The following is a 23,623-nucleotide window of genomic DNA, read 5'->3' as shown; positions in this document are numbered from 1 at the left end:
TCCTTATTTGATTTCTGCACGGGCTGTTAAACGTGCGTGCGAACTGAAATCCGCCGACATTGTCCTTCCTTCCCACGCTTGTTATCCTCTGTGTGCCTCTCTAGTGTGCCGATGCTTGATTAACGCGGCGATGATAATCGGTCACGCCTGAACAATCGCTCGTACGACCGAGGTGCCGGAATGATTTTTTTCAGATTTTATTTATTTGACGTATCCTTGGGGGGAGGGAAGTGATTCAATCGCTGATTAAACTTTTGCGCGCAATAGCGGAATGAAGCGCGCAAGAAGTAACAATGAGCATGTTGAGCGATTCAGTGTAAATTGACTCGACAGCCTTTTGCCACGAACATTGAACTGAACGATGAGCAGCGCACGTGTTACGTTAATTTTACGAACCTTACGAACAAAGGTCGCGCGAAGAAAAGGTGTTTTTACAGCAGTACTGTACCGTATATTTAGCTTTTATTTAACTGTCCGTACAGTATCGTATTTAACTTTCCTTTCTATTCGTAATTTAAGTTTGTGACAACGTTTGACTAAAACTGACTCAGTTGCAGATAGAGTATGCACGATAAACAATTGCGAGAGGAGCTTCCATGTCACGAACTCTGAAACATAAAGTAAGATATATATATTTATATATACGTATATACACACCGAAAGGACCGAACAAGTATTTACAAACGATAGAGAGACGGAGTGAACATCCACATCGGCGACCTCGATCTCGATGCAACGAGAACTAGGGATAGAAAGTCTAACAAAGAGCGAGACAAGGCAACGCAGAAGAAACAATCAACTTACAAAGGAAATAAGAAATAAAAAGCGAAGAGATTAAACAGAAGCATACCGACCCCGTCGCGGCTTGCAACGCGGAACGCGGAACGCGCTGGGAAGACGCCCTCGCGGCGAGGGCGAGGGCGAGGGCGAGGGCGGGGCTAATAAGGGAGAAAAATTCCGCCGGCACGTCGAGAGACGACGTCGCGCGACTAACGACCCTTCCGAATACAATGCGCTTTCGACGATTATACAGCGACGGGCTGCCGGTCGCGCGCAAAAAACGCTGTCGATCCGCGCTCTCGACTCGGCGCCTGGCTATTATACCCAGCGGAAGGGCGACGCGCAGACCTCCTCGTCTCCGGCGAAACTGTAAAAATTACAAGAGAGGGCCATCGATCGCGCCCGCGCGCGAGGGCGTCATTACTCAGAGGAGCGTCGTCGTCGGTCGCGCGCGCGCGCGCGCGCGATACACGCGATCGACACTTATAAAAGAAGAGCGGTGATGGAGCGACCGAGCGCTGCACAGCCAGCGCCCGAGCATGCATCCCCCGGCTGCGCGAGGGTGGGCGGCGGCGGGGGGTGGGGATAGACAGTGGAGGGTAGTAAGTGGGCTAGTAAGTTTCACGATAACAGTTATAAATGACCCTCTCGAAGCGCAGCGCTCTCGCCGCAGGACTCTCAGCTACGTGCCAGACACACTGGGCCCTGCCCAGCACACGCGCCTCGAGTCGATATAGCCGTAAAAGGCACTGAACAAACATACGCTAAGTGGCCGTCGTGAGAGCTGAGGCGCGTCCGCGCGCCCTTGATCGATAATCGCGCGGCCGTCGATCGCACGATCTCGCCGCCGCCGACTTTCGAGGAGCGCCTCGTCGCCACGGCGCGTTCCGCAAGATCCCGCTCGCAAATCTCGCCGACGAGCGAGCAAATATTGCATCGCGCCGCGCGTTCACGGCGCGATCGCGTCTCCGTGGTTTTCGAACAAATAGCGACGATCAACGGGACAGAGAGAGAGAGAGAGAGAGAGATGCGATCGAGGCGAGAGTGAATTCTCGGAACGATATCGCGAGACCCGTCGCGGTGCGATTCGCGCTGCAGAGTCCGACGTTTGTCGCTGTTATAATTAACGCTACTAACGACTCGACGGCTGATCGAGCGGGAGCTTGACCGATCGAGAGATCGTGGGAGAGACGCCTCGTTCACAGCTCGCTTGTTCAGTGCTCGCCGCTCGAAAGACTCCGGAGAGTCAACCCGCATCTGTTCTAATTGTGTTCGCTGTCGCGTTCGTCTCCATTGATCGCGCATGGAAGTTTAAAGCGCGAACGAGTGACCATGGCAACGCAGAAAAAACCGTAGAATCCCAGAGACGCGCGCGCGTCATCGCTCGCTGCGCGAGCAATCGCTCGTCGGACGCGCTTAATTGCGTCCGTCTCACGGCAGCTTAATGAGCTGGTGATATATCGCCGCGCCGCGATTATCGATGTTTGGACGAGCCGTGTCGAAAATCGCGAGGAGACGCGCGGTGATCGCGAAGAGCCGCCGTCGCTTTGAGATCCTCAATACGGACGCGCCCTCCTCCCCCTGCCCCCTTCGCTAAACGCAAAGCGCGAGATAATGCGGAAACAAATTGGACGTATTGTGTATGCATACGTGCACGAAAGTTGCCATGAGGGATCTTCACCGGCTCGTTTCAGCAGTGGCGTAAGTAGACGAGCGAGTACCCGAGGCACTCGGCGCCTAAGCACATCCGCCTTGCCTCTCGATATGACCTCCTCCTTGCCCCCCCTCCCTCTCCACCTTCTCCTGCTGCCACGAACCTGCTACGCGAGGAGTATAAATTTATTATCCGCCGACAAAGAAGTGCTCGCGCAAAGCTGAAGAAGCGACCCTAATGAGCCGATGAATATTACACGCGGATTTACCGCGCCCGGAGATAAATGCGGTCAATTTCTCGCAACCGCTTCCCTCCCCTCCTTCCCCGCTCACCCCCTCGATATGTATCTCGCGTGTCACCCAGTGTCCGTGGCGAATCGATTGATCGGTCGGTAGGACAGGCGGAGGAAAGGGCAGGGCAGGGCAGGAGAACAACGCGCGAGGGGGTTGAAGGAGGGGTTGAAGATTGGGGTGAGAAGAGGAACAGTCTCGATACAGTCGCAGGGTAGCGCGCGGAGAAGCGGTTCCTGGACAACTCGCGCTCGCGGCGTCCGAGCGTCTCGGAGGACGACATCACTGCATTACCGCGGCCCGGTCGCGGGATAGATGTCGCGCCGTAATTGCACCGTCCTTCACGGGAAATGCGGCGCGTTATTCGGCGGTATTATGAACACAAATCTCCGTCGTCGTTCCCCCGGAATGTTAAGCGAGAGTCGCATTTCAGCTCTCTCGCGGGCCCGTTCTTTTCATGGAAACGATCTCGTCGAGGTGCGGCGTGCGCGCGCGCGAGGGAGGCGGCGGCGGCGGCAGGTAGCGCTCTCAAGGAATTTATCCGGAGCACCGCGCATTTAACGACGCGGCTCTTGATACATCCAAATGGGATTCCCGTGTCCGCCAGCGCGGGACTCGCATGACGGCGTGACTTCGGCGGCGCGGCCGCCGAGGTCGACTCGCCGACGTCAATTATCGGCTCCCGCGCGCGCGCGCGCGCGTCTCGTCGCGACGTATTTTCGCGTCGGGCGATTTAGCGCAGTCGAACCGTGGCGAGAGAAAGACACATCTCGAGGACAGCCCGTGTCCGTTTCGGCGGATTTCCCTCGGAAGTCGCGCTCTCCCGATCTCGCAATCGCGTCGAGCGAACAACGGTTGTCGACGGGAGAGGCGACGAATCACGTGCGAGGAAGAAGTTGTCACCGAGAAAAAAGTAATTTCGGAACAAGCGGAATCGTCTAAATTTTAGAGGATTTTATTCTCATATATGGCCTCACGAGAATTCCTCTAAGATCAAGAGGAAAATATTATAAATATACATTATTCTTATAGTTAGAGGAATCATATGTTGTATGTATAATGCAAGTCTTACTGATTTAAATATAAATTTCCTCTTATTTACAAATTATTTAATCTTTTTTTAAGAGAATTATTATTTATTCTTACCGTACTTTATTCCTACTGATTATACCGGTTAATTTGAAAAAATTATTATAATATATAGCGAAAAGTAATATATATATATATATATATATATGTACTTCTGGCTCCAGTTTTACAATAAGCAATCAGCACGAATGAAATAAGATTATCATAACAAATAAATTTCCAATCAGTTACTTAGTACAGCTCATACAAAGTTCATACAAAAGTTCGTTATAACCAATTGTACGAAACATAGTTAAAAGAACGAATATATTATTCAACTTCTTGCAATAGATTATAAACTGTATTTGACCAAATATGGGTAAATTATCTTCGTGATATATTATAGCAACACACATAGCTTTTTGAAAAGTGTTTCAAATATTCTGATCCACAAGCATATGGTTATTTTTTTGTTCATGTCTGGAAGTAGAGCATGACTGAACAAAAGAAGCCGACATTCACATCAACATATTCCTCTTCATACAAGAGGAAAATTAATTGATATAATTGAAACTCCTCTTGAGATAAGAGGAATAATATCTAAGTTAGATATATATTAATAATATCTAAGTTAGATATATTAATAATATCTAAGTTAGAATAATATCTAATAAATTTTAGACGAATGGTTCACTTTAATCGCTTCATCGAAAGAGAGATCCTTTTTCTGTAAAAGGCTTCGCTTCGAATATGAGACTATGGGAAAAATCACTTTACAAATAGAATACTTTTTAGGTGTGATCCTGCGATTTATGATTGCGGTCCGCGATGACAGGCAAAATATACGGTCGAGGCGCTTCGATATCCAAGTGATTGCTACTTGGGCAGACAAGACGCTGCCGGACACGCAAATTGGGCCCGCTGTTTCGCTCTCGTCGTCCCTTCTCCCGCGCTGACGAACAGGCCAGAAATTTCGCGTAGAAATACCGCGGTTCTGCCGGTACTTTTTTTGCCACTACCTGTCTCTCGCCGAGAGCGTTCGCCTCTCTTTGCCCTCGTAGGTCCCGTTGCAATTCAGAGAAAGACAGAGAGGGAAAGCGTAACACGATAGAATAAGCCTGAATGAATCAATGTAACGCGCCGAGCGCAGTGGCGTGCGGCGCAATTAACGAGAGTACACGCTGAAGTACGCTAGAGAGTAGGCGATGCCGCCGCTGCGAGTACTTGCGGTGTAAGAGCTGCGACGCGACAAAATACGCCCCGGAAAACGGCGGGATGCACTAAAGTACGCCGAACGTACGTATGTACGGTATATGACCGCGGCGCGCCGCTGCGGGGTGAGAGAGGGGAAGAGAGGGCGAGAGCCGGAGAATAACGGGATGTGATTTAAGGACAGCCGTAAAGGATGACGAAATATGATCTAAAGCGCGCGCGTTAGAGAACCGCGCGAGAACGAATATGGCGTGTAAAGTGCGGGTCGAGGCCCGTCGCCACCGCCGCCACCGCCGCCGCCACCGCCGCCGGTGGCGGTGGATGCCAGAGAGGCTACGCTAGGGGAAATATATTCCAGCCCGCCCGAGTTTAGCGGAGCGCGCCGTAATTTGCCAGAATACGTCGGCCGATGCCGGCGGATAATAGAGTACAGTAACGCTCGCGTTAGAGCAGGCCGGGGGATAAACACGTGCGCGCTATATACTTTCGTTGTGTCGAGTCGCGTTCAGCGTCGATCAAGCGTCGATCGGCGGAGAGGCGGAAATTTCGACGCGAATAAAACGAGTCCGACAATGGAGGAACTTTCTTCGGCTACGTCCTCGCGTAACTCGGTATCGGGTTCTCATACGTACCGACTCCTTCCAGAAGAACGGTGTCGCGACGTTATCGGAGACTTCCGTCGCGGGAAATGGACGACGGGAGGGGAGGGGAGGCGGTGGTTAATAGCGCTAAAATCATAATTATTTTTTACGGCGACCGTAAACCTCTCTTGGTCGCTCCTCTGAAACGGAGAAGCAACAGCGGGAACACTCACGTGTCAGATTATCATCACTGTGATCGCGGTTCAGCGCGTGCCGCGGAAATCGTGTCTTCATGTATCCCTGCCTGCGATTCTACGAAGACCTACTTTCACCTCCTGTGGCTACAGAAATAGCAAGATTTCTTCTTCGACGTGGAAAGATCAAAACGCCCGGCTGGGATTCGTTATGATTAAAGGAAGTGTAAACAGGCGAAGGAGAGCCGACACGTTGTTCTTTCTCCCAAGAACATCAGACTTCCGAGGAGTTGGAGTTTACTCTGCAAGACTGTCTACGGCTCGATCGAAGCTGAAGGGGACGAGACCACGCAACGAGAGCGGCGTCTTGCCGCTCGCTTGCCTATGATTTTACTCTGACTGTACTTTAGGCAGCCTATTTATTTCTTATTTATTTGTTCATGGCCATTTATTTGTTCATTCGCGCCATTATAGGCATCGCCGAGATGGCCCAAGAATGTCCCGCAAGAATTCCGCCGTATTCGAATGTCGCAGGCCTCGTTGACTCCGCGCTTCGCGACTCGATTCTCGCGGATTTCTCGCAATTCTCGTCGCGTTCTTCAGGTCGACTCGGCCGGGCGCTGAAGGGCGGGATCGCGCACCGCGGATTAAACGCTCGCAACCGCGCGAGAGGTGGCAAGCTGCGTCTCGTTACGACGTTATGAGATAGGGTGTGTGTTTTGGACTTCCGTTGCGTCGCCGTCTCTTTCCTCCGCAAGTGCAAGCCGCGCGCAGCTGCGGACCGGCGCAAAACGCGCGCTCTCGCACGTCGCGCCCCGGCGCAGAAGGCGGCTGTCATGGCGGCGGGATATCGATCTTGGACCAGTGGGATGCTGACCAGAGCCGACGCTTCGCCGCTCCGTTCAGCGCTGAGAATTTTCGGTCACTCGGTTCGCCGTCCGATTTCTTTTCTACGCTCCTTAATTGTAGAATTACTGCCAGGGTGCATCTCGAGCCGCTCCTCCGCCGAGAAAGAGGGAAGCTTGCGCGCACCTGAGACGTGCCCCGGCACAGCGACGCGTTTGTAAACAGCGACGAGGAGATGCGGATCCCGGTGTTCACAGTCTTGCTCAACGTTCTCAACATCGCTCACGGTAAGCGCGCTCTCCTTACGGATGCGAGACGCTGCGTCTCGTTCAATTAAGGTGAACGTCCCAATGGCCGGACACGTCCCAGTATCCGATCACTTTGAAAAAAATATTTACTATTTATTTCAACAATAATGAATGAAAGTAATAGTTATTGTAAAAATTACTCCAATATTTTTTTGACGATTAATTGGAAAAAAATATATCCAATTTGATACTTTTGTGTTAAAATAAAAATTAATTAAATAAGTATGCACCTATGGTTTGGCAAAGTAATGGTCCATTGTTAATAAATTCATTAAGAGATGACATCTATATTTATATATTATTTCCCGTTAGCACATACTAATTTTCTAATTGCGGTTAGACACTGGAGGATAAATTACATCCGAACATTGGGCCATAACCTATTTCAACTGTCCGGTCACTGGTACATTAATGCGCTTCATTACCTGTGCAAATATTTCATTAATAATAGATATATATATTGGTTTAAATCAGGGTTTCTCAACCGAAAAAGCATTCTTGCGAAAAAACATTCTTGGGAGTGCGAGGAAAAGTGATTGTAATTAATAATGATTAAGATGAATTCTGGAATGATCCGGCATTTTTACCGTCAAATCTCAGAAAATGTTATTAAAATTATATATTTTTTTACGTATCTATATGTATATATTCATTATGTATCACTGTGCAAAGCTTAATACCATGGATAATAATTGTATAATATTAAAATGATAGTTAATTTCTATAAAACAATACTATGTAATAATAAATTATTATAAATTAGCTTCTTACTTAAAAACCCTAACAATTAATTTCTACCATGAAACATATGAATAATTTCTTTTGTAGGGGGTGCGAAGGTTCATTAATAAATTTTTAGGGGTGCGAAATACAAAAAGGATTGGGAAACTCTGGTTTAAATCACTTTTCTTTACTTAACGGAATCTTAAGTTTTCGAATAAATGCAAATATTTATATCAAAACTATTCTTAATATTATATATTGTATTTTTTGTGACGACCTACGCTTAAACGTCCGGTTACTGGGACATTTACCTTATGCGATGTCTTGTCTCGCCCTTCGCGCCTCGTCGACCCTCCCCGCTGGTCGCAGTGTCCGATGGATGCACATTCGCTACAAAGTACTGTATCGCTGCCTCGAGATCTCTCAGCCACCCTAATACTTGTCGATTCGTCCTTCGCTGTATTTTAATATTTGGTCTATTAGCAGAGTGCGCTAATGAGAGGGAGAAGAGGAAGGTAATGGGAAGACCAGTGCGTCTCTCCGTGAGATACACTGCGACATACTTATCGATTGGTTCCTCACAGCTTTTTATGTATTTTAATTCCTGGTCTATTAGCAGAGTGCTAATGAAAGGGAGATTGTACGAGGAAGCGAAGAAGGATAATGGGAAGACCAGTGCACGCATCCGTGAGATATCCCGCGACCATTCATGGGCGAAAAATATTGCGGCCAACAGAGGGGGTTAATCGCACCGCAAATCACAGACACGAGCAAGTCATGGACGCGGGTAACTCGAGTAGATCGTGTGACCATTATTTGATACTGCATAAAGCGGTTCTTTTCTCCTCTTCTCTCTATCTCTCTCTCTCTCTCTCTCTCGCTCTCTTTCTCTCTTATTAATCGCCCTGCTGATGAGAAGACGGCCAAGTCGTGCACGCGAGAAACTGTTATCGACCACGTGCCCTTTATTTTCCACGAGGTGTGAAACGGTAATTTCGACTCATTTTCTTACCGTGTAATTAGGAATCGCGATTCGTGCTTTTCGCGCCTCGTTCTCCCCTCGAAGAGTGCGGCTCTTGCGCCAAGACAGGCGAATGAAGCATGATGATCCCCCTCTCTCCCTCTCTTTCTCTCTTTCGCGCAGGGAGCAAGGTCTACGAGGCGAATCCCGACACGAAGAGGCTGTACGACGACTTGTTGTCCAACTACAACAGGCTGATACGTCCTGTCATCAACAATACGGAGACCCTGACCGTTTTGCTGAGTCTGAAGTTGTCGCAGCTGATAGAAATGGTACTGTACCCACGCACGCCGATAACAAAGCCCGTTTTCAATTAGTTAGTACGTCCCCAAGCAGAACAAGAAATCATGATGACATCAAAACGACAAGAAAATGACCGAATCATGATGAGAAAAAGAGTTTTCCTCATCATTTTGACGTCATTTTGATGTCATCGTGATTTTCTGTTCTGTCTAGGTTCGAACAGCCCTCGGACGTTTACTCTCCCTCGTGATTCTTCCGCGGCACTAACGACCAAGTTTGACCTTGCAGAATCTAAAGAACCAGGTGATGACAACGAATGTCTGGGTGGAGCAGGTAAAATGCCTTACATATCCGCTTCGCATTGACTCGTTTGACCTTCGCGCCTCCGTTGCTCGCAGAAATGGTTCGACTACAAGCTGCAGTGGGATCCGGCGGAGTACGGCGGTGTGGAGATGTTATACGTGCCTTCCGAAAATATATGGCTCCCGGACATCGTGCTGTACAACAAGTAAGTCGCGAAGAACTCGCGCAAGCCGGCAACAATGAGCTTATTACGCCGTGGAAGAGCGTCTCGTCCTCGCGATTGTCGCCGGAATCGTGCGGAGTGAGTCGAAGAGACGAGACTCGTTGGGAAACTGTTAGTCCTGCGTGGAAATATGCGAACTACGTGAATTCAGATTCAGCCGAATCGAATCGCGTGAAATTCGACTAGAGTCCCAAGTCCGAACTGTCCGGAGATTTGGAAACGCGAAAATTTAAATTACACTCCTATATAAGAATCGGCACAAACAGAAAGGGTCTAAGCTGAGACTACATTTTTCACAACTTTCACTTGAAAGGAATCAATTAATGCAAAATTAAATAACGAGGGCAATTCAATTTTAATATTAATAATTATAATCTAGGATATATTTTTGACGTGGGTGGGAGATCGATTCGATCAAATCGTCGTTTTATTCCCGTATGTAGATTAAAATTATTCCAGAATATTATATTGTCAATTAAAAGTTAAGTTTCCACGACGACGTCCTCGATTCGCATACCTCTAGTCTCGGGCTTTTGCAGCGCGGACGGGAATTACGAAGTGACGCTGATGACGAAAGCCACGCTCAAGTATACCGGCGAGGTATCCTGGAACCCGCCGGCCATCTACAAGTCGTCCTGCGAGATCAACGTGGAATATTTCCCGTTCGACGAGCAGTCGTGCATCATGAAATTCGGCTCATGGACGTACAACGGTTTTCAGGTTATAATAATGTGCACCCGTGTAATCGAGACTGGGCATCCCCGGGTCGCCATCTTGATCTGAGTTTCTTTTACGATTGTGAAATTGATTTTCACGAGAAGCTCGATGGTGTCCGGAGTGATTGACAAAAAATGTAGAGCTTTGTTGGCAGAACGGCTGGATAATCTCCAGCCAATTCTCCAGAGTGGACTTTTTGTCGGGACGAACGACTTTCGTTTGGACAATTTATCGATAGAATATTTTAATAGCGCGGCCCATGACACTCTTTTTTCTACGGCACTCTTCGAAAGTACGCTTTGTAAAATTGCTCGTTAATAGGTAGACCTGAAGCATATGAAGCAAGTGGCTGGCAGCAACCTCGTGTCGATCGGCATAGATCTCAGCGACTTTTACCTGTCGGTGGAATGGGATATCCTGGAAGTACCGGCAGCACGCAACGAGGAGTATTATCCGTGTTGCGAAGAACCTTATTCAGGTACGCAAAGCTTCAGCGTGGTCGCGCGATTGTGGTTGCCTCGCAGTGACGCAAAGCATTTGCACTCACGTTATTCTTTATTCGTACCTTGGCGTATTCTCTCGGCGTATCAATATCAAGATGGGCTTGAAAACACCCCTAAAAGACCGTGGAGAGCCGTGCAAGCTTGAGAAAACAATGATATTCAAATTCCTTAATCCCTGAGGTCATTCTTCTCGAAAACGAAACCTCGCCGTGAGGAGGGAAATCCGTTCTACATTTTCGGCTTGTTTCTCTTCCACGAGAGTATCTGATAACGAAGAAGGTTTGGTATTCCTGTAATATCAGTGCACGTTGCCTTGCAGACATTACGTTCAACATCACGATGAGGAGGAAGACTTTGTTTTATACCGTCAACCTGATCATCCCATGCGTCGGCATCACATTCATGACGGTGTTGGTTTTTTACCTGCCCAGCGACTCCGGCGAGAAGGTGAGCAGGCGACTCGTTGAGAAACTTCTTGGTGACCAACAGCTTGCGGCGAGCTCGTACTATTGTCACCCCACATGGTGTTTCTCGCGCAGGTGTCGCTCTGCTCCTCCATTCTCCTGTCGCTGACGGTGTTCTTCCTACTCCTGGCCGAAATCATCCCGCCGACGTCGCTGGCCGTACCTCTTCTAGGGAAGTACCTGTTGTTCACCATGATTTTGGTCACCCTGTCCATCTGGATCACCGTCTGCGTCCTGAACGTGCATTTCCGGTGAGTGGTGATGAGGGAGATCAACCAGCTCCGCGTTTTGCGTCCTTAATTCTCGCGTGTCTTCATTTGATCTCGGATACCACCGTGTCGGCGAGTAGATCACCCTCCACGCACAACATGCCGCCGTGGGTGAGGCAAGTGTTTCTCAACTGGATGCCGAGGGTGATGCTGATGCGTCGCACGCCATATTCCACGCCCGAGTACGACGACACTTACATGGACAGCGGCTACACCAATGAGATAGATTTCAGGTAATGCTGATTGCTCGCTGGTTAAGCTGTCGGAGAGAGCGAATCGCTTCGAATAGCATCGGTCTGCTCCGACCTTGAATCGCAATTATCGGTACCGGCTCAATCAAGCGCTCCAAGAAATACCTTGCGCGCCTAGTTCGTAATGACGGGGTGGAGACGGTGGCAAAAAGAAAACGAAAAGTTTCCTTCCTGAGCGCTCGATTATCCGGGTATCGTCGGGATTGAAATCAATTACTTCCCCCTGTCTCTATTTCTGCAATTCTCATGGCAGCGTGAGCGACTACCCGCTGGAAATAAAAGGGAGCCCGAACAGATTCGACACCGTCACGCCAGTGTACAAAATCCGAGACGACGAAACACGACACATACCGCACGCGTCAGGTAATGTCTTCTCCGTCGCATGTCGAGGGACGTTCGGCGTTCCTTCAGTTTTTCAACGCTGACCCAAGTCAAGTGGATAATCGCGGTTCGATGAGTCAATCTTTTATACTTTTCGTTTTGTTAAGGGATTTATTTTCTCGTTGCTTCCAGATTTGATTGATCTTTATGGTGGTGATTTTTTTTTTAATTCCACGTTACGAGATTTTATTTTTCTAAATTTTAGTGTTTAGCTAAAATTAACTAATTTTAGTAATAAATTAGGCGCACGACTCCTGCATGTGCATACATGCTTTGTTCGAATCGCTTTGAAGCCTGTTCCGCTTAGATTTTTGTTTTTCAGTCGCATAATTCATCGTTAGATCAGAAAGTTTTTATGTCTCGTTAGTGAATGAGGAACAAGTTTGTTCGAGCCGCTGTTCGTGCTATTAAAAAATAGAAAGTTCATTTGATTCGTCGAGTCGAGCTACTCGAAGATACAAGTATGTTTGAGCTGCCGTTTAGCCACGCTATTTAAAAGTAAAAGATCACTGAGCCACCGCGAAATCGCAATACTTGAAAATTAAAGTCTTACTACGACCTCGATTTTTTTTTTATTGAATAAAAATATACAAAAGATGTTGGATAACAGAAACTTAGCTTATTTTTCCATATCGGACTTCGCTTGCTTTGTTTCCATAAAACTAAATTATTTTACCTTGTCGACTCCTCGATGTCCTCAGGTCCCTTGTACCACCTATTAATGTTCTTATACATGAATATTTTTTAAAAAGGAAAAGGGTTTGATTTATAATCGTTAGTTCATCCACCGACGAGATACTATAAAGACTGTTGGTCTTACGGAATTTAGCGTACCAGAGAAATCTCACTGTTAGCGCCCTTTTAGAAATACCGTGGCCGGAATGTAAAACATAGCTCGAAATAAGCATGGATGGTAACAGATATGAAATAATGGGAAAAAGATATCGGAAAATATCAAAAGACTATCAATACGGGAAACAGGTCGAATGTGTGTGTGTGTGTGTGTGTCTGCTAAGATTGCGAGATGTGAGAAAATTTGGAATAAATTTTATTTTGAATATATACACACGTTGGCATTCCTTGAGTTAATAATTCGAAGTTGAAATAATATTAAATTTGCGGTCAAAGACATATGTACAGAGTGTTTCACGAATTCCTCGCCCCGAAGAATTCATGGAGACATAGAGCGGATTAAGATAAATATAAAACTCCCATACCATTTTGCGATATTCGCAATAACTCTCGAGTTATTAATTATAGGAATGTAATAAATGAGCACGCGCCGAGATGATATCAAAAAAGCATCGAAGCCGCTCGGCCCAAAGCGCGGCCCACTTAACGACTGTTGCCAGCGCGCGGCGAGGGGAAGGACAATGCGCTACTATTTGTATTTTATCAAGCCGCTATTCGTGTTTTATCGTCTTCGTAGTCTTCGTCATCTTCGTTATCCCCATCGCCTTCATCGTCTCCGTCGTCGTTTTCGTCGTAGTTTTCGTCGTTTTCATAATCTTCGTTGTCTTCATCATCATCGTCGTCGTCTTCGTTGTCGTCTTCGTCGTCAACTTCGTCGTCATCTTCGTCGTCGTCGTTGTCTTCGTTGTCTTGGTCGTCTTAGTCGTCTTCATTGTTATCTTGGTCGTCTTGGTCGTCTTCATCGTTGTCTTGGTCGTCTTGGTCTTTTTCATCGTTGTCTTGGTCGTCTTCATCATTGTCTTGGTCGTCTTTGTTGTCTTCATCGTTGTCTTGGTCATCTTGGTCGTCTTCATCGTTGTCTTAGTCGTTTTGGTCGTTTTCATCGTTGTCTTGGTCGTCTTGACCGTCTTGGTCGTCTTCGTCATCTTCATCGTTGTCTTGGGCATCGTTGTTTTGGTCGTCTTCATCGTTGTCTTAGGCGTCTTGGTCGTCTTGGTCGTTTTGGTTGTCTTCATCGTTGTCTTGGTCATCTTGGTCATCTTTATCGTTGTTTGGTCGTTTTGGTCGTCTTGGCCGTCTTGGTTGTCTTCATCGTTATCTTGGTCGTCTTTATCGTTGTCTTGGTCGTCTTCATCGTTGGCTTGGTCATCTTCATCGTTGTCTTGGTCATCTTCATCGTCGTCGTCGGTATTATCATTTCTCTTCAATTACCTCCGGGCCCCTTCGGGTCCTCTTGGTTGATATGAATATTTACCCAGAGCTGTCAGTCTTTATATTATTTTGTCGGTGGTTCACCCTCTGAGGACTACGACCTCGATTTCCTTGTTAGAGATAGTGGCGGCTCGTAGCGGAGAGTTTAGAATCAAATGTTCACATAGTCAAGATTCAAACCTTACCGAGTCGCGAGTCTATCTAACTACTGCAATAAACTCCTCCATGTTACTGTTAGATGGCGCCACGCATACAGTTGTCATTCTTTTTTAATGTAAACCAAAAAGTGGCAGAATTTCTAATAACAGAAACATACATTCAACAAAGAAAAGAATTTTTTTTTAAATAATGTTCCTTAGAGATTCAGTCTGACTTATATATAAATATATAAATCTCGATAGATAAATGTTACGAGAAAGCTTCTCTTAAAGCTTTTCTTAAAGTCTCAAAGACAAGTTGTTATTAGTCTCGAAATGTTCATATGAAACATGAGATATGAACAATTATCATTCCTAACAGAAATTGAGATAATCTCAAGCGGATTTGCAACAGGTCGTCGATATTTCGCGTTAACATGCTTAAAGGTCAAAATCAAATTTTGGAAAAATTTCTTTATTTGTCGTCACATACAGACTTTATGGAATAAATTCAGCGGAGTATTTGTCGTATAATTTGTCATATAATCACACATTATACTTCGTATCGTACTTGTCGGGACAATAATAATACGATCGTCTTGAGTACGCGTCTAACGAACAGTAATCTGCACCGGCAAGGATACAACGACATCACTGACTTTAAGCGTATAGTGCTAAAGTCTTACATACCATCTAACGACAGAGTATCATTTCAGTTACTGACAGCGAGAATACGATGCCAAAACACTTATCCCCTGATGTTATATCGGCTCTCAAGGGTGTACGTTTCATCGCTCAACACATCAAAGACGCGGACAAAGATAATGAGGTAAATGATATTTCAACACCGATTCCCATTTAAACAATGTTCTTATATAATCGTTGTAATTCGTTCTATCCATCAATGTTCTCAATATCTTCAGCTAGTCTTAGACCGAGAAGAGAGGTACACATACATGTCGTTTCCCGACTAGACAAGTTAAAAGGGAGCTCCCTCTAACGACCCTTTGACTGCACCGTACGTGGCAAGCACGTCGCTACAATGTAATGACGTCACAGCGACGTGCTTGCCACGTCTATGCGGACAGGGGAAGAAATCGCCAAAGTACGAAATAGAAAGATATCGATATCCCGATTAATTTACAATAAATTTGATCATAATAAACGCAAGAGATAAGTTTGCAATGAATCATTCAGAATCATCTATCTTCAATCGTCATCGACAGGGCTGTATCGGCAAAGAAACTTCAGAATATCTCTCGAAAAAGGATGCAATATACAAAAACGAACATACATAAAACTTTTAAGAAAAAGAAACAATAATATATATGATTCATAGCATATGTTTTTTCTTCTCACAAAATTAAATCACCTCGGTGTACGAGAATGCTAATCACCGCAGCTGCCGAGTCACTAAACATTCCATATAAAATACATTACTTCGTTTCTAGCACAGCTTCGGACGCGCGAGAACTGATCGAGATCGAAGAGGGATTGATATTCTGAATACTTTCCCATGATCTAACGGCTATATGTATATCTATATAATTCTCGTGTCGACGGGATTACTGAAAAAATATTAAGAAACTTCTTTATCTTATCACATTGAAAGCGCTTCGTTTATCGTTACAGGTCATCGAAGACTGGAAATTCGTGTCTATGATTCTGGACAGATTCTTTCTCTGGGTGTTCACGGTCGCGTGTTTCGGCGGCACGCTGGGCATCATTTGTCAGGCACCCAGCCTGTACGACAAGCGGGAACCCGTGGACCAACGACTCTCCGGTATATCACTGCGCAATTACATGTACCCGCCGAACGGAAGTTTCGAAGAAGAATACTAAGGCACAGACAAAGTTGACCCGTAGACTGCGTATGAGAGAGGAAGAGAGATAGAGAGAGAAACGCAAACGGACACGTTAGAGCGTACGTGTCACCATTAAAACTAACTACGTTTGGCACCTTCGCCCCGCTCGCCCCTGGGAAAATTCCCAGAAAATTCAGCCATATTTTTTAACGAAATAAAGATAGCCAAGCCCGAGAGAAGTGATAATTCTCGAGAAAAGGAGAAGAATGTATCGAATTACTCGTCACAACGAAAAACAAGTACACCGACATTGTCTCATCGAATAAACGCACTCGTTACATTGATATATATATCGTTCGGAACAAAAGTGAAGCAAATTGATCTGTCTGAGGTTTTCCTTTGAAAAACAAAACATCACTGTTCCTATTAATTACGTACCGCGAACCCTTTCATCGATTACATACTTCACTTTCGTTCTGAATAGAAATAGATCTCCATTATTATCAAATAATCCTACGTGTTCGTTCGATCAATGTAATGAACCATTGACATCATCATCATCTACGAGAACAGGCAAGAACTTTCCGGAGCGAATACCATCCGATAATCATCACATGTATGCATTTTCCACATGATACCTTCCAAAGCGAAATGTTAGACATTATGTACGCGAATTACAGATTAGACTATAGTTTAAGCGATTTATTAACCCTGATCAAGAGTCAAGCGGACTTCCCACGCAATGAACTTAGTTAAGACAACGGCACAGCGAGAGTAGAGAGACGTGCGTGTGAACAAGCAAAGCGTGAATGTGGTGGCATATGCAAGATCTTATGTCAAGGTTAATAAAAAGCTTACGCTACAAAAGATGAAGGTAACTTTATTTTCGTTTACATACGGACCAACCTCTTAAAATAGTGAAAATTGTATTAAAATACTTGCTTATCTCAGTCAGATCGGATTCGACTTTAGCACTAGATTCAGTCCGCCACGTGAGATCAACGATGAAATAACGAGCTGTTTTTGTCTCGGAATGCAGTGCAATGATATTAAAGTTACGAAAGAAACGAGCCTTCTTAGTCATCCTTTTGACTTTTTCGAGAGGGGACTATGAAGATAAGATCAATATCGGCGCGTCGTGTTCTGTACCGGTTTCAAGTTTCCACTTCTTGGTTTCAATGGAACGTCGATAAACGGATGAAGCGTTCTCACTGTGCGCTCAAAGAGCAGGCAACAAATTTCGGTAGAAAGTTCTCGTCACGATTGGTATATATCACACAATCCTTTATTCTAAATCAATGATCATTAATTCGGGTGATTCGCTTGTACTACTGATCGAGCTGGTCTGCGATTTCTTTGGCGACGAAATGCTACTAGTGGTTTGTTTCTTTGTACTTTGAGTCGGTATGTTGTCCTCGTCGTCATCTTCGCTATCCGATATCAGGTCGATCACAACTGCGCGTTTCTTCTCCTTTGGTGCGGGTGTGGTAGGATTAGTTTCGTCTAACAAAAAGAACATCACGTTAGTAGCGGCACAGGTGCGTTGTCTCACATGAAATGACAATTTCATCCGTAATTTGAAGCCCATTCAAATTTCTAAGAAATTAAGTCTAGACAAGTTTTGAGAATCTTCATCCAAAATAATCCGAGAGAACTTTTTACGGTAAAATTAAATTTTAATCTGAGTTTAAATTCTATTCAAAGATTAGGCTAAGGTTTGGTAGACGTTAATAAAGACCGATATTCATATATTTTTTACTTAAATATTTTCTTTTACCTAAATCTACTGTATCCACATCGATCTTATCGTCCCGCGAGTCGGCCGCAGCTTTCGCCTCATTCTTCTCCTTGTCCTTATCCTTCTCTTTCTTCAGCACTAGATTCTCCCACGAACCATCCTGTAGCAACTGAATCTCGTTCACGTCTGGCAATAACTTGTTCGAGTTCAGCACTTCTTGGAAGTACCCGTCGATCACGAGATTATCGTATAGCGCCGGCTTATCGCAGACTGGACAATTCCAGGTGGGCTTGCGCTCGTTCATTTGAAGGAACAATGAAGCGTCGAAACACTGAAGATGAGAGCACGTTGATGCGCGACACGGTGTGCACATCCTCATTTTTCCCAAAGGACAAGCTAACGACACTCTCAACGATGTGGTAGCGATCTCGCTATCCGCATCCTCGTTCAATTTTTCCTTAACTGCGGATTATAAAGAATTAATTTTCTTTCCGTGAGCAACTCCAGTGCAAATTTATCATCGTAGGATGACTACCTACTTAAGCCCCTGGTGTAATCCGAGTGTCTGGCGCCCCTATTTTTTAATCTATTAAGTAATTCCACGCTGGATAATTTTCGGACAAGGTATATTGCCACTGCAAATCGCCTGCCATAATCGGCCGACCATGAGACGCGTATTTCGTTGCCGACGGTAGGCGACAGCTTCACTAAAGGACTGATATTTACAGGTCGTGGTGGTCTCTTCGGCTCTACACCCGGTTTATTAGTAGGTATGGGATTCTAGAAAGAGAAAGAAAACACATAATACAATCATACAGTTATTGACATAATTTCAGATTGGTATTAAAGTACGATGTACAATTCAGGAAAAAAAGAACTCGCGAGTCTGACTATACTCACAGGCAATGGACATAATTTCCCATTGACCTTTACTGTGATATTTGGAGGGAAATAGTCCTCTTGTTCGCACGACGTCTCTTGCAAGCAGAATCGCATTTGTACCTGTTGGCAATGAGCAGCACAGTAAGACCTTCAGAAATACAATGATCGATATATAGATCCATTATATTTCGTCTTGACTGTCCACGCACTTGTGCTTTGATTCTTAAGAGAAAAAGAAAAGATTTACGTCAGTATTGCAAAGAACTTGGACATACCTGTACAATGTAATCCATTTTGCTACCGGCTCTACAGTCGCGCGAGCTGGCAATGTCTGTCGCTTGTCGCGGGGTTAGATGGAACATAAAAGTATTCTCTTGCAGTCTCAACGAACCCTGTGGCATTAAACTAGAGGGCTTCAATAATTCTCCTAACAAATCGAAAAATGGAAGTTTCTTCAATCTGACATCTGGATGAACTGGATATTGTGTGGTAGGTTGCATTTGTAGAGGCGACGGTAAGACTTTGGGTGGATATGGCGAATATGCATATCCTGCACTTGGTGCACGCTGAAAAAATACAAGATTCCAACGATGAATAAAACAAATCGATGGAATAAAACAACAATAAATAGATAAGCCTAAAATGTATCAAGATGCTTCTGCATACCTGTGCTGTTACATTAGTGTAACCGGATGATGGATATACTGGATTGGTCCTAGGTGCTTGAGGTATAGAAGCTTGATGAGCCGGAGTCAGTTCTTTTCCAGCAGAAACAGATGCCTGAGATTGTTGTTGTTGGCTCATCGCTTGCCTTCAAATTCACAATGTTTCACAAATAGCAATGTTTCTATCCCTAACATACGGTTGATATGGTAGATTAGATGACAGTATAGATACCTTGTCGAATAATAATTTCTGTTGTGCATTGTTTGATCTATTTGTGGCTCAGTAGAACTACCAGTTTGACCATACATTTGATGTGTTGCCATTTGATCTTGCCTATAAAAAATATATAACATATCCAGCTGCAATTAGAGCAACAAATAAACTTATAGCATTCAAAGGAGCAGGAAGCATAAAGGTACACCGTGAATAAGTCAATTTTACAGTAAAGGAAAGAAGCAGCTGTGTTAAATCATGAATTAAACCAATGACATGTTTGAATGAATGGGTTTTAACCCACCTGGGGTCGATTAAACTCAGCTTCTTGAGGCAAACATGCATGATAAGCTTTGTGATTGGCTAGTAGAGTCTTGTGAGACTCCATTAATCGACTCTGGATGGATTAAAATCCATTCACTCAAATATGCCATAAGAATAATACATGAATTAAGCAAAGTCTATATTTCAAAGTCACAAATTAGATAAATAATATTTGAAACCAATAAAAATTCAATGAGTCTCCAATATGTATAATAAAGATGTGAAATTATTATCACTGCAATGTATTATTGCAATAATAGCCCATAGATCAGATAAATAAAAATACATGTTGGTTGGATTCTAAAACTGCATTCAACTATCAGGCGACCGGGAGGATCACAAAGAGGAATCACACAACTGATTATGTTTCGTTTCTAAAGAAAAATTTGATGTATCCATAGAACACAGAAGTTTCAAGTATTCTCAATCTATGGAAGGTGTATAAAATAGAAACCTAGGAGAGTACTTATCAGTACCGGTTGGAATAATCAGTAAAAAGCTATCTACTGATTACAACCTGAGAAATTACTCAGCTGCTTTCACGTCACTTACTGTATTGTCTTATAGAGTTCACGTATTTTTAGTCGAATTGCTGGATGTGACCTCAAGTGTAACAGCTCCAGTGCACGTGCTTGCAGCTCGTTCTTTCTACCAGACTTATTTCTACCAGCGAAACCAAGAAGCATCTGAAGCTCAGACACTCGAAAACTCAATATCATATTCTGCAATCAGAAACCGTTTGCTTGTATCCTATCGCTATTATTTGAATCAACAATCACGATACATCGTGCAACAAGAGAAGTACAACGTATCAGAGCTCAGTCAGTGCTGCTTCTGGCTAAGCTTCCCCGATTGTATCTATATTTTTCTATTTGAAAGAATCTCCATATAAGAGAGGCAGCCCATAGTGACACGCGTGTAATTTGGCTCCTTATTTGGAGGAAAGAGCGCCGAACGACTGAGAGTCGTAATGAGAAGTGTCACAACGTGGCAGCATATGTAATTTTCTTGTTTCTTTTTTCTTTTTTCTTTTTCCTCACGACGGGAGTCACCGAACATGTGCTGGTCGTGCGACAAGGAAACGAAATCGAAAAAGTGACAATCTATCCCGCCAGGCCGATCGCGAGGGCGCAACAACGACGAAGAAGCGGAAATCACGTCGAGGGCAGGGTCGTCGGAATATAAAGTATCAGTGAAATGTGAGGTTACCCGCAGATCTTTCCGTACAAGCACATCACGCAAGCACAGTCCGTCGTTCGCATTCTCAGGACCGTGGAAGAGTCCTTCGTCTAACGATCAGTGTTCGTGCGCTGCGGCTTGTCCGCGCGATCCCAATAGTGCTCGGTACGACCGTGCTTTGACGTTGCGTAGTCGCGAGACGTAGCGTAACGCGCGGCAGCGCGACACGAAGAGCGCAAACCAACACGGCAGACACGACTGAGCCCGCACACGTCGCGTGAAGAATATCACGCGAGAAGCTGCCGCGAAGGGTCAAAATACACAGGATGGTACGATGCAGCTGCGTAGAGGACGAGACGAGAACTGATCTCTCGCGGAAGCACGATACAATTTCACCGACGCTCCGACCACCCGCCGATCGAGCCCGGAAATCGCGGCGCGGCGCGGCGCGGCGCAGCGCGAGACGGCGCGACGCGACGCGACGCGACGCGACGCGAAGCGAAGCGAAGCGAGGCGAAGCGACGCGACGCAACGCCACAACGCGATGCGACACGGATTCGCCGAGCGAGGAACCTCCGCGCGGCGCGGCGCGACGCTGTTCTCCCGTGTGCTGCTCGTCGCAGTGTAGTTTGTATCACGCGCACCAACTCACCTCCAGTTCCTCGTTCTCCGCCATCTTCTTCGACGACTTTTTTCCCGCTGCCGTTTTGCCGACGTTATTTCGAAACTTGCGACTTGAAAATACGCGCGGATCACGCTGTGTCGTTACACCTCGGCCGACCTTTTTCTCGCACTTCGTACCGGCCGTTTGTCTCTTATGCTATCCTCGTCTCTCTTCGTTTCTTTATGTGTACATATGTATTTTTATATACATATATGTTACATATATTATGAATGTGCGTACATATATATTCATTTATGTGTATAGAGGAGCGTTTATATACATACATACGTATACATATACACGCTCTTCTCGTTCGAATCTCTCGCGTACGAATATTGTTTTTTTTTTTCTTTTCTTTTCTTTTTCGTTTCCCGCGAGAAAATCACAGCCACGGGGCGCGAAGAACCACCGGGGTGTTCCTCGCCGGACGATCACTCTAGCCGACGATTTACCTCGTGGAAACGCCGGGACGCTTGGAAAAATCGGCGCGCGCGAGACTCTCGTTGACTGTCGACATCTCACACCTAGCTATTCGAAATGCGAAAAGCAAGCGTTTTCCCAAGATGGCGCCGCGCGAACGAGAGAATACGGTGAAACGAGCGACCAAGCTCGCCGCGTGCGACGTTCACGAGCGATACTGCATCGGTGCGACAACACGACGTTTTGTTCGCGCGGACCATGCGCGTCGAAGCGATTCTCGCAGGGATCTGCAGCGCGATCAACCGCCGCTATCCCTCCGCGATTTAGGTTAGGTTAGGTTAGGTCTCGTGCGCGACCAAAATGACGACGATTAGGTTACTTTCCGTTCGACGATCGGAGCGCGTTCGTGGAACAGCAGTTTCAAAGATCGCATCGACCAATGTCTAGCCACTTGACAGAAGACTATCTCTTTTCTTTTAGAATTTAGAAACGAGACACGCGTTACCTCGACTTGACCCGCAACTTACTTTTTGAGGTTATCTAATTTCCTCTTTTTCGTTCTACATGCTTGACTCATTATCGCCTACGCCTAATTTATTCGCTAGGACACTTCGATCTTCTTGATCCTCGAGCTTACAGATGAAGCGAAAGTGAGAAATCCACGGATTAACGTTTGAAATTATTTAGCAAAGACGGGAATCCACTCTCCCGGGACGCGCAAATATGTCAGTCGGGAAATTAGAGGGACTGTAACAGCTAGATACGTGTGATTTAAAAACTACGCTAGAGGGAGCAGTCACCGAGTACTACAAAATTCCAAAATCTAATAAGATGCGAATCTGTCGTGGATCTACAAAGACGCGTCATCGGAAGCAATAATCAATAGCTCTGTTTTTTTATCGCTGAACTAATGTACACTGTCAGGGAACATAAAAGGAAATAGATATACATCAGGGAGTTAGTGAAAGGGAGAGGGAAGGAAAATAAAGCCAGCGGCACACGGTGCTTGTTTTCGTACTGGATTGCTTGCTGCATGAAAATATTGCGTTCTGATTGGTACATTTCCGAAGATGGATGGAAATGCACCAATCAGAACGCAGTATTTTCATCCAGCAAGCAATCCAGCACGAAAACAAGTACCGTGTGCCGCTGGCTTAAGTGCAAGTAAAGCCAGCGGCACACGATGCTTGTTTTCGTGCTGGATTGCTTGCTAGATGAAAATGTTGCGTTTTGATTGGTACATTTCCGAAGATGGATGGAATTGCACCAATCAGAATGCAGTATTTTCATCCAGCAAGCAATCCAGCACGAAAACAAGCACCGTGTGCCGCTGGCTTTAGTGCAGCCAGTTCAGCAATAAAAAACAAACCTATTGATAAGCTCCGTCACGCATCGACGCGATTCTTCGAGAGATGAAGCTAATTTCGCGATAGAGGAAGA

General features: G+C 45.5%; 2 protein-coding genes across 11 annotated transcripts; one reads left to right on the top strand and one right to left on the bottom strand.

Annotated features, from left to right (window-relative positions):
* The first annotated feature begins 6,646 nt into the window (after positions 1-6,646).
* Positions 6,647-16,921, top strand: nAChRbeta2 (nicotinic acetylcholine receptor beta2). Of its 3 annotated transcripts, none has more exons than XM_011144110.3 (12): positions 6,647-6,912; positions 8,801-8,949; positions 9,209-9,253; positions 9,319-9,428; positions 9,986-10,166; positions 10,485-10,641; positions 10,986-11,113; positions 11,206-11,381; positions 11,480-11,632; positions 11,904-12,013; positions 15,009-15,121; positions 15,925-16,921. In XM_011144110.3, exons 1-12 carry the CDS (start codon positions 6,861-6,863, stop codon positions 16,132-16,134), a joined length of 1,584 nt encoding a protein of 527 aa, XP_011142412.1. In that variant the 5' UTR covers positions 6,647-6,860; the 3' UTR covers positions 16,135-16,921. The 3 variants fall into 3 exon arrangements, with proteins under 3 accessions (XP_011142412.1, XP_011142413.2, XP_025160168.1); XM_011144111.3 differs by lacking the exon at positions 6,647-6,912 and adding an exon at positions 8,276-8,443 and having other exon boundaries at positions 10,489-10,641; XM_025304383.1 differs by lacking the exon at positions 6,647-6,912 and adding an exon at positions 8,276-8,443.
* A 38-nt stretch (positions 16,922-16,959) lies between these two features.
* Su(var)2-10 (E3 SUMO-protein ligase Su(var)2-10) lies at positions 16,960-22,941 on the bottom strand. 8 transcript variants are annotated; one of them, XM_025304366.1, is made up of 10 exons: positions 22,707-22,941; positions 21,752-21,941; positions 20,473-20,642; positions 19,615-19,716; positions 19,384-19,528; positions 18,993-19,283; positions 18,736-18,837; positions 18,375-18,615; positions 17,875-18,297; positions 16,960-17,600 (listed from the first exon to the last, which is right to left on the bottom strand). In XM_025304366.1, the coding sequence occupies exons 2-10, from the start codon at positions 21,773-21,775 to the stop codon at positions 17,383-17,385; spliced, it is 1,716 nt and encodes a 571-aa protein (XP_025160151.1). In that variant the 5' UTR covers positions 21,776-21,941; positions 22,707-22,941; the 3' UTR covers positions 16,960-17,382. The 8 variants fall into 8 exon arrangements, with proteins under 8 accessions (XP_025160151.1, XP_011142414.1, XP_025160148.1 ...); XM_011144112.3 differs by having other exon boundaries at positions 22,711-22,941; XM_025304363.1 differs by lacking the exon at positions 22,707-22,941 and adding an exon at positions 22,216-22,699.
* Positions 22,942-23,623: the final 682 nt, after the last annotated feature.

The sequence above is a fragment of the Harpegnathos saltator genome, unplaced genomic scaffold, assembly GCF_003227715.2.
Source record: "Harpegnathos saltator strain DR-91 unplaced genomic scaffold, Hsal_v8.6 scaffold119, whole genome shotgun sequence".
NCBI classification, from domain to species: Eukaryota; Metazoa; Arthropoda; class Insecta; order Hymenoptera; family Formicidae; genus Harpegnathos; species Harpegnathos saltator.
This window is presented reverse-complemented; position numbering and strand designations above follow the sequence as displayed.

Coding starts and splice junctions, on each gene's coding strand:
- nAChRbeta2 (XM_025304383.1), top strand. CDS start 8,320: ATGGGAAGACCAGTGCACGCATCCGTGAGATATCCCGCGACCATTCAT. Junction 8,444..8,800: donor CGAGCAAGTCATGGACGCGG/GTAACTCGAGTA, acceptor TCTTTCGCGCAG/GGAGCAAGGTCTACGAGGCG. Junction 8,950..9,208: donor TGTCGCAGCTGATAGAAATG/GTACTGTACCCA, acceptor TTGACCTTGCAG/AATCTAAAGAACCAGGTGAT.